We start from the raw sequence: 16613 nt of genomic DNA on the forward strand, positions 1-16613 counted from the left end.
ACTCTCAGTTAACCACTTCTTTAAGTAAAACTTGAAGGAAACATACGCATTGAAATTTGTAATGTAAGTTGGCATGGAGTTCCACTCTCGAGCAGCCCTAACTGAAAACACTTTTTGACTAAATGCACTTTTTCTAAAAGGGACTATGCAATCACCTCTTATTACAGTTCTTGTTAATCTGTAACCTGAAGGATCAATAGGTTTTTTTTGTCTAGTGATAGTTGTTCATGAGTCCCTTGTTTGTTCTGAACAGTTAAACTGTCTGCTGTTCTTCAGAAAAATCACTCAGGTCCCACAAATTATTTGTTTTTCCAGGATTTTTGTGTATTTGAACCCTTTCCAGCAGTAACTTTATGATTTTGAGATCTATCTTTTCACACGGAGGACAACTTAGGGACTCACATGAAACTATTACAGAAGGTTCAAATGCTCATTGACGCTCCAGAAGAAAAAAACATGAATTAAGAGCTGGGGGTGAAAAAAAAATCTCAGAATGGTGACAATGACCGTACTTAAACAACATTTTCCAGTTGTCACTCAAGAGTCTTCCTTAAGGTCTATCTTATCCAATGCAATGGCAACACAAGGACCCAGTTCTGACTGTCACTTGAAGGAGGTTGCAATACAGACTCAGGCAGATGGATTAATTTACACAGTCTTCTGGTGGGTTTACATAATCTGATACTTCAGGCCAGCCAGACTCTTTTTTTTTTGTGGGGTGTACCTCAGGATTATAGTTTAGGACCAATTTCGTTCTTGTTCTGAGAGAAATGTATTTGGGGGAACCTCACAAAACCTGTCAAGAACATGTCTAGATCATATTTCTAACCCGATTTCTTTGGGGTGTACCTCAGGGTTATAGTTTAGGACCACTTTTATTCATGTTTTTCTGCGAAAAATGTATTTGGGACAAGAACAAATCCAAGTTATATATCATATTAAAATCAAAATTTTATTAGTTTTTTTTTTTTTTTTTTTACTATTTTCATGACATTTAAGCACATTTTGCTAACTCCCATTACCGTAATGCAAAAACCTGGGAAGACCTGGACATATTTGTGTGAGATACACCGATTTAAGCGGTCAATTGATTCAGGCATGGCTGCTGTTGGTCCATCACTGGGCATGACGTACGTCCCACCCCAAAAGCAAGTCACACAACCATCAAGAGTGAATACACGATATGAACTACAAGCTTTACGTCTGAATAACCCTGAACCTAGAAAACATTAATATTTATTTCTTCCATGTTAACAGGTTATGATGGCATTGTCCTGCCATTTCTGCACTCAACAACATGTCGCGGCAACAGTTAGATCTCACTAGAGCATGAATTGACTCCACCAGACGTCACTGCACGTCAGTGATTGAGTCACTAGGACACGCCGCTTATAAATACACCACACTAGAGGATACTAAAGAGGTAAGAATTCGACAAGGAACGAAAATGAGGCTGTGAGGGTTAGACGTTCAATGATTGTGGTTTATATCTCAAAATGTTGTTAGATTTCTTCAATATCTTTAGTGTTTACAAGTAGGATTTTTTTTCCTTCTAGTTTATTCGTGCTCACAGGTGACCCAAACTGTGTATTGAAGATGCTTTAGAGGAAGTTCTAGAGGAAATGAGAGACTATCATTAGTTGAATGAACAGATGATCAACATTTTGGATGCATAGTCTACAAATCATAAACAGCCAAAAACTTTCCAATCATTGTTCATGGAATAAAAAATAAACCAGCATTTTTCAGTATTCATTGTATTTCACTTCAATCATTCATAAATAAATGTTTGTATAAGCACGGTGCCCTTTTCAAAGTATCTTTATTTTGCTTGTACAGTCTCTCGGATTAATCAAAGGAAACATTTGCAATGACATTGACACCTCTGTAAGTAACAATATGATGCTTGGATGAATTTTACTACCAAAAAAACAAAACAAGGGCAAGATAAAATGTCCAACCAAATGTGAAAAACAGCTTTGTGACATCTACAGGAAAAATACAGACCACGTGTGATGGGTGATCACTCTGTGCTGGAGGGATCCTGTGGGTCTCTGCTTACTGAGGATTAAAAATAAAAAAAAAGAATTTTATACTTGGTCATAATTAATACAGAATTTAATTATTAGGGTTAATAGTTTGAATAAACCCCTAACCCTAAGTATTAGCATCAATATTAGTGATGATTGACTGGGCAAACAGTCTTCTGCTAACATTAGGATCTCCATTTTACAAAAGACAAAACACCTTTTTCTCGTCTTTTCATCCTTGTGGCAAAATTGTTGCTTTTGTTTTTTCTGTAGTTCATGTACGGGTCATCCAACGAGACTCCCACTCCTTTATACTGGTCCCACTTGTCCCGGACTTCTCCTCCTTTGATGGGGTCTTGAATGCCCTGTTCTTTAGCACCAAGACCCCCTGATCCGCTCCAGCCTGCAGGATGAACAGGTGAAGAGTTAGTGCTGCATCAACCGAGAGAGTGGTTCATGCAGTGTTCATTGATCACTTACCCATCTTCATGAGCATCTGATAGCCCTTGTTTTCTTCGCCCAACCTGAGGTCGCCTGGTAATGCAGCAGGGCCTGAACCCAAACCAGATGTGGAGCTGCAGAGAGACCATATTTCATGTAAATCGCTATTTATTTATTGTATCAGTTTATTTACATTTATTAGGTGAAATTATCATTATTAGGCAAAATCTGCATTCATTTTTATGCATTTATTTAACATTTATGTCAGATGGCACAACAGCAATAATTAAACCACTAATCATAATTTTTATTTAAATTTTTCAATCCTGCAGCGCAACAACAAATTTGGCTTCACAAAATTTGACTTCTGAAGGTCAAAGTAAATGTGGAGAAGATTAGTGACTAAAAATACAATAATAGACTTTGTAATGGGATTTTGTAGGATGGAATTAGATTAAATTTTTGGAGGCCCTAATGAGTGAAAAAAATAGGTAATTTAGATCGTAATTTTTACTGATTTTTTATTTTTCACAGAATTTCACAAAATAAAAATGTCACACTCTTTACTTTTTTTTTAATAATCAAAAAATTATAAAACACAATAAAAATAAATAATCTATCAAATATTAAAATATCAAAACAAACATAAAAAAAACTGGTGCAGACAGGATCACACACAAAAAAAAGTGCTTTTCAAATGTGAACTGGATTTGGGTAACAAAAGCAGATCATCTTACGGTGGCGTTGAACTGCGTGATTTTACAGTGTGAACGCGCTTGTCTGGAGATCGTGACTTGGAGGGAGATCTGGTGCGACTTTGGGACCCGGATCTGGAGTGACTCCTGCTTCTCCTGGAGAAAGTCAAAAATGAGTGAATTTTTTTTATTTATAAAAACACAGTACAACAAATAAAATAAACTATCAAATCATAAAATATCAAATAAACGTAACAAAAAAAAACTGATGCAGATAGGGTCACAAAAAAATTTCAAATGCGAACTGAATTTGGATAACAAAAGCAGATCATCTTACGGTGGCGTTGGACTGTGTGATTTTGCAACGTCAAGATGCTTGTCTGGAGATCTTGATCTGGAGCGACTACGGGTCCTGGATCTGGAGGGACTCCTGCATCTCCAGGAGAAAGTCAAAAATGTGCGAAACAATTATAAAAACACAATAATACAATAAAATAAACAAAAAATATATAACAAAAGCAGATCATCTTACGGTGGCGTTGGACTGCAAGATTTTGCAGTGTCAAGATGCTTGTCTGGAGATTGTGACTTGGAGCCAGATCTGGAGCGACTTCGGGACCCAGATCTGGAATGACTCCTACTTCTCCGTGAGAAGATCAAAAATATGTAAGAAAAAAAAAAGAGAATAAATAAATAAAAACACAGTAAAACTAATAAAATAAGCTATGAAATAAACAAATGTAACAAAAAAAACTGATACAGACAGGATTACAAAATAAAGTGCTTTTCAAATGCGAACAGGTTTTGGGTAACCAAAGCAGATCGTCTTACGGTGGTGTTGGACTGCAAGATTTTGCAGTGTCAAGATGCTTGTCTGGAGATTGTGATCTGGAGCGACTTCGGGACCCGGATCTGGAGTCACTCCTGCTTCTCCGGGAGAAAGTCAAAAATGTTTAATTTTTAAACATAAAAATACAATTTAGACAAATAAAATATACTATCAAATAATAAAATACAAAAAAAAAAAACACTGATGCAAACAGGATAACAAAACAAAAAAGTGCTTTTCAAATGCGAACTAAACTTGTAACAAAAGTAGATCATCTTACGGTGGTGTTGGACTGCGTGATTGTGCAGCTTCATGATGCTTGTCTGGAGATTGTGACTCTGAGTGAGATCTGGAGCGGGAGCGACTTCCTGACCCGGATCTGCATGATTTTGCAGCTTCAAGATGCTTATCTGAAGATTGTGATCTGGAGCGACTTCGGGATCTGGATCGAGAGTGACTCCTGCTTCTCCGGATGAAAGTCAAAAATGTGTAATTTAAGAAAAAAAAAAAAAAAATTTAAACTAATAAAATAAACTATCAAATAATAAAATATCCAAAAAAAAATATGCAAACAGGATAATACAACAAAAAAAGGGCTTTTCAAATGCGAACAGAATTTGTAACAGAAGCAGATCATCTTACGGTGGCACTGGACTGTGAGATTTTACAACGTCAAGATGTTTGTCTGGAGATCGTGATCTGGCACGATGTCTGTAACGGGAGCGGCTTCGGGACCCGGATCTGGAGTGACTCCTGCTGCTCAGGGAGAAAGTCAAAAATGTGTAAAAAAAAATAGTAAGAGAATGAATAAAATAAAAAATACAGTGAAACAAATTAAATAAGCTATCAAATAAAAAAATTTAACAAAAAAAAACTGATGCAGACAGGATAACAAAAAAAGTGCTTTTCAAATGTGAACTGAATTTGGGCAACAAAAGCAGATCGTCTTACGGTGGCGCTGGACTGCGTGATTTTACAACGTCAAGATGCTTGTCTAGAGATTGTGATCTGGCGCGATGTCTGTAACGGGAGCGACTTCGGGACCCTGATCTGGAGTGACTCCTGCTGCTCCGGAAAAAAGTAAAAAAAAATTATTTTTTGCAAATAAAAATACAAATTTATACAAATAAAATATACTATCAAATAATAAAATGTAATGAAAAAAAATGATGCAGACAGGATAACAAAACAAAAAAAAACTGCTTTTCAAATGTGAACTGAATTTGTAACAAAAGCAGATCGTCTTACGGTGGCGCTGGACTGCGTGATTTTGCAGCGTGGCGACGCTTGTCTGGAGATCGGGATCTGGCACGATGTCTGGAGCGGGATCGACTTCGGGACCCGGATCTGGAGCAACTCCTGCTCCTCCGGGACAAAGTCAAAAAGGTGTTCAACAACAATGTCAAAGCAGATATATTTTTGGGATGATTAGAGCGAGATCTGGAGTTGGAGCGAGTACGAGAGCGGGATCTGGATCTGGAGCGAGAGTATTTGGAAGACCTGGAGCTAGAACGTGACATAGATCGTCCTCGGCTGCATGACCGACTGCCCGAAGGACTCCGTGTGCTGCAATAAAAAAAAAGAATTACTTGAAATATTACTGAGGAAAGAATGGGAATTACTTTTTTTGGGCATTTTCAAATGTTATTTTAGAATTAGAAGTTTACTAATAGTATTTATTAATATTTTATAATATCTTAGTTTTATATTTTCAGTTTTTCATTTGAATTTTAGTTTAAAGTTTTACTAATGTTGTGTTTTGTATTTAAATATATTAAGAAATATATATTAGATGTTATTTTCTTCATCATTCATTTAAATTTTAGTTTTAATTATTTTATTAAAATGTTTATTAGTTTGTATATTTATATACAGTTTTATTTCAGATTTCAGCTAAGTATACTATTATGGCATTTTTTCGTATTTAAAGAAAAATCTAGATTTTAAATTTTAATGTTAAAATTGTTACAGTTATGTTCTGTAGGTTTTTTGCATAAACTGTATTTATGTCCGTTTTAGTTGTAATGATTTCAGCTTTCATTTTAATTTTAAGTTTGTCTAAATTATGTTGTGTTTTGTTGTTTATATGTTTATATTTAGCATATTCTTTAATTTATTAATATTTTGAATTAGGTTTGATTTTCTGCTTTCATTTAAATTTTAGTTTTCACAAAATTTGCTGATTTGTCTTTAAAATTATTTAGGTTTTGTATTTATATATATTTTTTTCATTTTATTTCAGTTTTTAAGCAATTTTTGTACACTATTAAAGTATTAATTTATCTTTAATTTTAGTTTCAGTAATTCTGTTGTGTTCTTGTTTTTATTAGTTTTTTTATATTAAGCTTTTATTTCAGTTTTAGTCTTAGTAATTTTAGCACTTCAACTTATTTTCAACAGTTTCCCTTCTTCCTTTCATTGCAAAAACACTTGAACGAGCTGTGTTCAACCAAGTCTCTGCATTTCTCACACAGAACAACCTCCTTGACAGCAACCAGTCTGGCTTCAGAAGTGGACATTCAACTGAGACTGCCTTGCTCTCAGCTGTTGAAGCCCTAAGACTGGCAAGAGAGGAATCCAAATCTTCAGTACTTATCCTGCATGATAGGTCCACTGCTTTTGACACGGTTAACCACCAGATCCTCCTATAAACCCTACTGGCAAAGGGCATCTCAGGAACCACACTTCAATGGTTTGAGTCTTACCTATCAGATAGGTCCTTCAAAGTATCTTTGAGAGGTGAGGTGTCCAAGTCACAACATCTAACTACTGGGGTGCCTCAGGGCTCAGTTCTTGGACCACTTCTCTTCTTTGTCTACATGGCATCATTAAGTTCTGTCATTCAGAAACATGGCTTTTCATACCACTGCTATGCTGATGACACTCAACTCTACCTTTTATTCCATCCTGATGATCCGACGGTAGCTATTCGCATCTCAGCTTGTCTAACAGACATTTCTTGCTGGATGAAGGACAATCACCTTCAACTCAACCTTGCCAAGACAGGACTGCTTGTGGTTCCAGCAAACCCATCATTTCATCACAATTTCACCATCAAGTTAGGCACATCAACCATAACCCCTTCAAAAACAGCCAGAAACCTTGGAGTTATGATTGATGATCAGCTGACTTTCTCTAACCACATTGCTAAAACTTTATTTGCAGTGGCGGAGCAAGAGGGCTAGTTGGGGTGGCAATTGCCACCCCAGACGAAGTCCTTGCCACCCGTTGCCACCCCGCTGAAAACATTACACTGTTCATTTTTACGAACATTTCTCAAATCTCCCAGCGGAAGTGAATGCATCCTTACGCAGCACGCACAAGCGTGCAGCTGCTGCTACACTTTTCATTGGTTAAGCTGACACGCAGCTTTGTGCGCTCGACATTTCTTCACTTTGTGCCGTGAACTTCTAAATGCGCACTTGTGCAGTGCAGCACACTGTGACCCCATTTTGCTTTGAGCACATCAATCTGCACCCGCGATGCGCATACGCGCTTTGTGCGCTCTGTTTTGAAGCGTTTCATATTATCATGGTTTTGCGCACTGAAAGATTATTAAAAGCCTATATTTTTTATACCTAGCCTACACAATACATTTAAAATAAGCATAATTTAATTGTACATTATTTATGTGTAGTGTAGGCTATATAAATATACTATATACTAATAGTAATTTGTTTTTATTAACATTTTAGTTTAGATTTTATAAAGTTACTGTGCAGATTTTTTCAAGAATTCTTTTTTGCTGCTCATTTATACACTCACTCACTAAGTTTAATAAAAATACATAATACATTTATGTAATATTTAAAGGTGTTAACTGTAATCTTACGATGCAAAATGATAACTTACAAAGGATTAAATTCATCACAATTATGTAAGTTCAATAACCTCTCTCTTTTTTGACCATACATGTGTTTGCATCCCTGATAGTAGATGTGACTGTAGAGATGTACTGAAGTAACTTTGTGTAGACATACAATTTATTAGCACTTAACATAACATGTCTAGACGTCTTTAAGCAATTTTCCTTGTGTTGTCAAATAGGCTAGACCTCAATATACTCAGATTTTGTCGTATTACTTTAGTATTTGTATTATTAGTAACGGTGTACTCAAGGTAAATAATAACAAGCAAATTGTTCTATTTTTGCTGTATACTTAATACATATATAATTGTGTACATTTTGGAAAATAAACAACTTTAATTTAATCTGTATACATTTTGTGGAAAATAATTTAGTGTAATTGAACACTTTGTATATTGACCCCCCAAAATAATACCTTGCCACCCGTTTTAAAAGTCTAGCTCCACCACTGTTTATTTGTAAGTCGCTTTGGATAAAAGCATCTGCTAAATGACTAAATGTAAATTTTAATGTAAATACAATATATTAATAACTTCTTCCACACCTGTTGCGTTTGTCCCGTTCCTTTTTCCGCCTCGCTCGCATTTTGGCCCGGAAGAATTCATACAGACCATTCTGTTCCCAACCCTCACTGGAAAAATTATCAATTTCATATAATTGCAAATTAAGTATTGAATAAATACAGTGAAACAAATCAAAAAACAACAACTCAAGAGCAGTCACATTGGTGTTCACCTGTTTCTTGGTCTGTCGTGAGACGGTGGGATGTAAAACGCCTCCACCGCAGCCAGCACGCGGTCACTGGGAGGCTTTGGGGGCAGCAGACGGAGGTCTTTGGGGTCCAGAGGCTTAAAATCACGATCTTCAAGCTATTGTTAAGACAAAGTTTAATGTTACATTTGAAACTGTCAAAAACAAGCATCTAATTCCCAGCTGACGTCGAATGTAAAATGACCTTCACAAGTGGCACCATAAGTCCTGCAGGAAGGTCGTAGTAGGGCTCATCGGGCACCAGGCTGGGGTCGTCCTGATTGACATGAGAAGGGCTCTGCCGATGTTTGTGTGACCGCTTGTGTGACCGCTTGTGTGACCGCTTGCGTGGCTCTTGACCATTATATCCATGAGGCGGCGACCCGGAATCAGGATGCTGATGTCCACCACACAAAGGAGAATCAGATATCCCAGGAGAAGGAGTCCTCTGGTTCGAGTGGTGATGAGGCGGCGAACTGATCTCTGGTGAAAAGAACAATATATAATATATATAACCGTATTTTCCGTACTATAAGACGCACTTTTTTCATAGTTTGGCTGGTCCTGCGACTTATAGTTAGGTGCGACTTAATTATCAAAATTAATTTAACATGAACCGAGAGAAAGGAACCAAGAGAAAACATTACCGTCTACAGCTGCGAGAGGGCACTCTATGCTGCTCAGTGCTCCTGTAGTCTACACTGAAATCATAGAGCTCCCTCTCGCGGCTGTAGACGGTAATTTTTTCTCTTGGTGCTTGGTTCTAAATAAATGCGACTTATAGTCCAGTGCGACTGTAAATACGACGTGACGTATTTTTGGACTGATGCAACTTAGGTGCGACTTATAGTCCGAAAATACAGTATGTCTGACATAAAGCATGGAATAACCTGGGAATTTAAGTCCTTCTTATGGCAATTTATTTTTTTACCGTAACATTCTATGGGTTTTTAGAATTTTTTTAAACTTTCAAAACGATCTTACACAAAATTTGAATGTTTTGTAAAAAATAAAACATGCTCAACGAAAAATCAAAAAACGATTTGCCTAATTTAAGATGACTTTTTAGAGCAAAACAACTTTTTTTGTGTGTGTTGGTTTTCAATTTTTTTTCTAATTCAAGAATTTACTACAGAACTACAATAATTACTGTTATTAATATTCTAAACAGTATTTTATTATTTCATTCGTGAATAGTAAACATCAGTGTTGAAAAGCTATGTGTCCTTAAGCTTCAAGGTGCCAAGCATGTGCCACACCCCTCTTGGCTTGTTAATTTACGATTAACTTCTAGCTCCACCCCCCTGATCTCAAGCCAATTAGGACACTATAAATTGCACCTGTGCCCGCAGCACCTTCATTCTGGTGCACATGGATGCACTGTGCAGAGGACTGAGTTCTTTTTCCTTTGTTTTTACCCTGCGTGTGTGTATTTGACCATGTAAGTGCTTTTTTGTTTGACACCTAACTATTATTCTGTATTTCTTAAGTTTGTCCTAAGTGTGTTTATTTTGCTGTATTTCCTGCTTAAGCATGTTCTTTAGTTATTTAGATATGTATTTGAGATTTATAGTATGAGTAGATGGCCTTATGCATTGTTAAAATTACGTTATCTCCTGTGAATTCAATGTTATGTTTATTGTTAACTAAATCATTGTAATTCTGTCCTTTTGTAGAAACCACACGCTCACACACATACACCCCTGCATACACACCCATTCCTAATACCTGATTTGGAAGGGAAATAAAGACCTTAACATCAGAGTGACTAGACTGGACCTGTTCTTATTGATAGCCCCATTGGCTTCAAGCTAGCTACCTAAGCATCCTCCTACTCCTTTTCATGGTCCTTCGAGCTGGAGCTCATTGATGATCAGTGGATATGTTTAGTCACTCCCTGCCCTCATTGCCTCAGCATGAGCGCCCACGTCGCCAGGCTCAGCTCCCCGCACGTTATGATGATTTCATCCTACAACATCATCAGCGGTTGCAACCTACAGCAGAAGCACCAGAACCACAACTGTTCCATCCTGCAGATATTCCTGGTACTGGTCCTCATTATCAACCCTGGAAAGAGGATGAGTCTGAGGAAGAGCCAGAGGAGTTGGAATTGCCCACGGGGGGAGACATTCAGGAGGACATTCCACAACCTCACTCGCCTGTCAGTTCTGAGAGAGTGCAAACCCCTGATGTTGAGCAACCACATACCTCTCCAATAGCTCCCATTCCTGATGCTCAAACTGCACTCCTACAACAATTAGTAGAAGAATTAAGAAATCAGGGTAGACTTTTCCGCTTCCGGCTTTGCTACCGTTCGGACGTTCTAGCTTACTGCTCTGCGCTTTGCTTCTTATTTCTGTACTTTTCTCTGATTTTTCTAAGATTTCTACATCAGAAGATCAGCACAGTCCTCAAAAAACAGATTTTTTGGCACAAATTTTGCCAAAAATTAAAAAAAAAAAAATCTTTGGGACTGGAATAATACTACAAAAAGAAGACTTTGCCTCAACTGATAGCAGCTTACATTCCAGAGAGGGGAAAACAACTGCCTACATTCAAACAGAAGAGAGAAAAAATGCCTCATGTTGGATCTACTTGTTGCATGAACTGCTGCAAACTTCTACAAAGGATTGTGATTCTTGAAACAGTTACTTGCTGGACTTCCAAAACAGACGGAACACTTAGTAGACCGTTGTCATGGACCCTCTCAGCATACAGCCGGTGAGTCCCATGAATCTTCTGAATCTCAACAGTTTATACCAAGTGTAGAGGAACAAGCCGAAACTGATCGCCACACTAATCGATGGCACAAACAGGGAGCGAGACCCAAAGGAACACGAAATATCAGATTGTCACGAGTTTCTCGTATTGCTGCCGTAGCTTCCTCTACCCCAGATTCGACTATGACAAGGCTTGTGAGTACTGGCATTCAACCACCCCCTATACATCTTGATTTAAAGATTTAAAGCATTAATGAATGTGGGTGAGGAATCCCCAAATGTATTTAAACATGGATCTGATCAGCCAGCAGCTAACATCGCTACTAACAGGCACTCAAGGACGAGCAGACAGGGGCTTTCAGCTCAGAGCGCAGCCGAGCCAAGGACTCTGATAGTGGGTGACTCTGTTATCAGAAACATCCGTAGCAGGACTACAACAACATGCTGCCTTCCTCAAGCAACGGTCTCTGATGTGAACAAGGAACTTCAGAACATTCTGATAAAGCACAAGACTGCAAATCGAATCATCATCCATGTAGGCAAGCACTGCTCATGGACACTATCCCGACTGAGCCCTGCCCACATACCTCCTCACAGACTGACTGTGATGTATCAAAACAGCTACAAGATTCAGCACCCAGGGATTACTTTCTGGAAAACAGCCAGGGAAGCCAGGACAACATATCACAGCCACCGGAAACACCAGAGACACAGCCCATCTCACCAGACACATTATCACTTTCTCCAGCATCTCCACTTCTGTGCTTCTCACAGAACATGGAGGAATTGGTGTATGCTGGGACTAAACTCTCTCACTCATTTGCTGCAAGCCCGCAGATATCACAAAAAAAAAACGGCAGGCCCCAAAACCACCAAAGCCTGTGGTCCCTGCTCCTGCGAGAGCTCTTCGACCACTGCCACAACGCCAGGGCCCAAACCCTCTATCTGCTGAAGGTGAACCAAAAACAACTGATAGCAGCTCTCAGTGATATGTGTCGGGTCCCCGCTATAATTACAGCAACATTCACAAATGCCTACTGAACAAGCGGGAACCCAGTGTGCCTGTAGCTTTCTCTATTTCAGTTTTATCACGTGATAGAAAGTCTAAGGCCATCTCAAGCTGAAGGGCAAACTCATCTAATCTGCGGCCTATTATGCATCAAACTAAAATTGATGTAAAGACACAAAGAACAGCCATCAAGTTAGCATCTTTAAACATTCGCTCACTAAAAAATAAATCATTTCTAATCAATGACTTTATAACCACAAACAATCTGGATTTTATGTTTCTAAACGAAACATGGCTTGAAGACAGCTGCAATGCAACCGTCCTTAATGAAGCAGCCCCTCCTAACTTCACTTACATGAGTGTCTGCAGGACTGTTAGGAGAGGTGGGGGTGTAGCTGCTCTATTTAAAGATGTCTATCAATGCAAGCAAGTGTCATTTGGTCAGTACTTGTCTTTTGAATATTTAGGGATTGTGCTGAAAGGTGCTCCACGCATTGTTTATTATTATTTACAGGCCTCCAAAATACTCTCCAGCCTTTGTTGAAGAGGTCACAGAAATGTTATCAATGATTTCCTCAGAGTTTGACTGTTTTGCTATTGCAGGGGATTTTAATATTCACATAGATAATGCAGAAAACAAAACTACAAAAGAAATGATAACGGTTCTAAACACTTTTGACTTGACTCAGCATGTGCATGGACCCACACACAAAGATGGACACACTCTAGACTTAATCATCAGTAGGGGTCTAAACATCTCATCCATTGTTTTTAAGGACATAGCACTGATCACTGATCTGATCACTTCTGTATTTTCATTGATATTTTGATGTCTGCTACAACTGAATCTAGATCGGTCTCTGTCAGAAGGAGATGCATTAACGAGAACACAAGTGTACTATTTATGGAGGCTATATCTTTAACACCAAGCATTTCTGCAGACTCTGTTGATACTCTCCTTGATTCATTCAACTCAAAAGTTAAGAATGTTATTGATGATATTGCTCCAATAATAATCAGTAAGAAAACAAACAGACAGAAATCAGTTTGGAGAAGATCAACCGCAGTTCAGACTATGAAAAGACAATGCAGAAAAGAAGAGCGGATGTGGTGGAAGACAAAACTTGAAATTCACTATAGCATCTACAAAGACAGCCTTCATGCTTTTAATGTGAAACTAGCCACAGCTAGACAGAATTTCTTCTCAAACCTTATAAACAGTAACTTAAATAACACTCGTACTCTTTTTGCCACTGTTGAGAGACCCCCCAAGTCAGATTCCCAGTGAAATGCTATCAGACAGCAAATGCAATGAGTTTGCATCCTTTTCTGAGAAGATCATCAATATCAGAAAGGCGATTAGCACATCCTCAAGTAATGCAGAGGTCAGACAGATTAGGCCACAATATCAAAAAGATACTATGTTGATTTTTGAAGCAATTGATAGCAAAATTCTGGAAGACATAGTGCATCACCTAAAATCGTCAACCTGGTATCTTGACACACTTCCCACATCTTTTTACAAAATTGTGCTTAACTGCTTAGAAGCAGATCTTTTAGAAGTGGTGAACGCCTCACTTCTTTCTGGGACATTTCCAAACTCCTTAAAAAATGCAGTTGTTAAGCCCCTCCTGAAAAAGAGCAATCTTGATAACACCATTTTGAAACCAATATCTAATCTTCCTTTTATAGGTAAAATTATAGAAAAGGTCGTTTTTAATCAGCTGAACAAATACTTAAACTCAAATGGATACCTGGACAATTTTCAATCTGGTTTTCGACCGCATCACAGCACAGAGACAGCACTCATTAAGATAATAAATGATATTCGCTTAAATTGTGACTCTGGCCAAATACCAAATATCGGTGCTGGTATTGCTAGATCTCAGTGCAGCGTTTGACACTGTCGATCATAACATACTACTAGAGAGACTGGAAAACTGGGTCGGGCTTTCTGGGGTGGTACTCAAATGGTTCGGGTCATACTTAGAAGGGAGAGGCTATTATGTGAGTATAGGAGAGCATAAGTCTAAGTGGACGTCCATGACATGCGGAGTCCAACAAGGGTCAATTCTTGCACCGCTCTTGTTTAGCCTGTATATGCTTCCACTAAGTCAAATAATGAGAAAGAACCAAATTGCCTATCACAGCTATGCTGATGATACCCAGATTTACCTAGCCTTATCTCCAAATGACTACAGCCCAATTGACTCCCTCTGCCAATGCATTGATGAAATTAATAGTTGGATGTGCCAGAACTTTCTTCAGTTAAACAAGGAAAACACTGAAGTCATTGCATTTGGAAACAAAGATGAAGTGTTCAAGGTGAATGCATACCATAACTCTAGGGGTCAAACAACTAAAAATCAAGTCAGGAATCTTGGTGTGATTCTGGAGACAGACCTTAGTTTCAATAGTCATGTCAAAGCAGTAACTAAATCAGCATACTATCATTTAAAAAACATTGCAAAAATTAGATCTTTTGTTTCCAGCCAAGACTTGGAGAAACTTTTTCATGCCTTCATCACCAGCAGGGTGGACTATTGTAATGGGCTCCTCACCGGCCTTCCCAAAAAGACCATTAGACAGCTGCAGCTCATCCAGAACGCTTCTGCCAGGATTCTTACTAGAACCAGAAAATCTGAGCATATCACACCAGTCCTCAGGTCCTTACACTGGCTTCCAGTTACATTTAGGATTGATTTTAAAAGTACTTTTACTCGTATATAAGTCACTAAATGACCTAGGACCGAAATATATTTCAGATATGCTCACTGAATATAAGCCTAACAGACAGTTAGAAATACCAAGGGTTCACACAAAACAAGGGGAGTCCTCCTTTAGTTACTATGCTGCCCGCAGTTGGAATCAGCTTCCAGAAGAGATCAGATGTGCTAAAACACTAGTCACATTTAAATCTAGACTTAAAACTCATCTGTTTAGCTGTGCATTTATTGAATGAGCACTCTGCAATGTCCGAACTGATTACAATATATATTTTCACTGTTTTTTTATTTTATTTTATGTAAAATCATTTTCTAACTGTTTTAAATTCATTTTAAATAAGTACAGTTTTAATCTTGTTATTATTTTTCTTCCTTATTATTTTACTTTCTTTTATGTAAAGCACTTTGAATTACCATTGTGTACAAAATGTGCTATATAAATAAACTTGACTTGCTTTGCCTAATCCAGCAGTGTATGCTTGGAAGCAGCACTCTCTCCTCACGGTCTCGCTTGCCATCCCCTTGCCCTGATAATCTTAACCTTCAATCAGCAGCATCTCCACAGGCCCATACAGAGGTCCATAGGCCCCCTTCTCTCCTACTTCACCCACAGCTTCCATCTCCTTTGCCTCCTGTAAGTCGTGCCCCTCCAAGATCTCCTTGACTGCATGGCTGCATCCCTTCATGGAGCAGCAAAGCCTCCATCAGCAGAAAACTACCGTGATTCAGAGACAGCCATCTTAAGACAAGCCCAGGTGGATTCCTTCCGGGATGATTTGGCCTGCCTTCAAACACAAAAGCCCCTTCTTCCTTCAAGCCGTTTACTCTCCCTTGCCCCAGAGTTAGACCCAGCATCAGGGCTCATTCGAGTTGGCGGAAGGTTACGGCAAAGTAGTGATCTACCCCCTGATACCATTCATCCAGTAGTCCTGGACCCTGCCCATCCAATCACAACGCTTATAATTAAGGATTGTGATGACCACTTACAACATCCTGGGCAAGAGAGGCTATTCGCTGAGTTAAGGAGGCGGTACTGGATCCTAAGGGGTCGTGAGGCAGTAAAAAAATATCAGCATAGGTGCCCGAAATGCCAACAGTTCTGAGCACATCCTATTGTTCCCCAAATGGCAGATCTCCCTCCTGCTCGCCTTCGCCTTAACACACATCAATTCTATTCCACTGGGATGGATTGTTTTGGGCCCTATACAGTTAAGATTGGCAGACGAGCTGAAAAAAGGTGGGGAATAATTTTCAAATGTCTGACGACTAGGTGCGTGCATCTAGATTTACTCAGTCACATAAACACAGATTCCTTCCTGATGGCGCTAAGGCGCTTTATTGCTCGCAGAGGTAAACCATTTGAACTACTCTCTGACAGAGGTACCAACTTCATTGGCGGTAAGAAAGAGTTAATAGATGCCTATCAATCCCTGACCCTTGACCTTCAGGAAGCTCTAGCTAAGCAGAGGATTTCTTTCAAATTCAATCCTCCATACGCACCTCACTTTGGTGGAACCTGGGAGCGTGAAATACGTTCCATCAAAA

The 16613-nt window shown here is 38.7% G+C and overlaps 1 protein-coding gene across 7 annotated transcripts in view; it reads right to left on the minus strand.

Annotated features, from left to right (window-relative positions):
* Window positions 1-1805: 1805 nt before the first annotated feature.
* Window positions 1806-16613, minus strand: part of LOC132159495 (calcium homeostasis endoplasmic reticulum protein-like) — a 32772-nt gene continuing 17964 nt past the window's right edge. Inside the window, exons 10-23 of one of the 7 annotated variants that reach the window (XM_059569017.1) lie at window positions 8819-9096; window positions 8599-8732; window positions 8408-8494; window positions 5244-5561; window positions 4947-5060; window positions 4638-4751; window positions 4276-4461; window positions 3998-4096; window positions 3699-3809; window positions 3504-3602; window positions 3209-3319; window positions 2511-2605; window positions 2248-2433; window positions 1806-2061 (exon numbers count right to left, since the gene is read on the minus strand). In XM_059569017.1, coding sequence (XP_059425000.1) covers window positions 2024-2061; window positions 2248-2433; window positions 2511-2605; window positions 3209-3319; window positions 3504-3602; window positions 3699-3809; window positions 3998-4096; window positions 4276-4461; window positions 4638-4751; window positions 4947-5060; window positions 5244-5561; window positions 8408-8494; window positions 8599-8732; window positions 8819-9096 — 1970 coding nt within the window. In that variant the 3' untranslated portion in view covers window positions 1806-2023. The remainder of the gene's footprint in view (window positions 2062-2247; window positions 2434-2510; window positions 2606-3208; window positions 3320-3503; window positions 3603-3698; window positions 3810-3997; window positions 4097-4275; window positions 4462-4637; window positions 4752-4946; window positions 5061-5243; window positions 5562-8407; window positions 8495-8598; window positions 8733-8818; window positions 9097-16613) is intronic. The other 6 variants (XM_059569018.1, XM_059569019.1, XM_059569020.1 and 3 more) reach the window with 6 other exon arrangements.

This window comes from Carassius carassius, chromosome 16, assembly GCF_963082965.1.
Source record: "Carassius carassius chromosome 16, fCarCar2.1, whole genome shotgun sequence".
In the NCBI taxonomy this organism is placed as follows: Eukaryota; Metazoa; Chordata; class Actinopteri; order Cypriniformes; family Cyprinidae; genus Carassius; species Carassius carassius.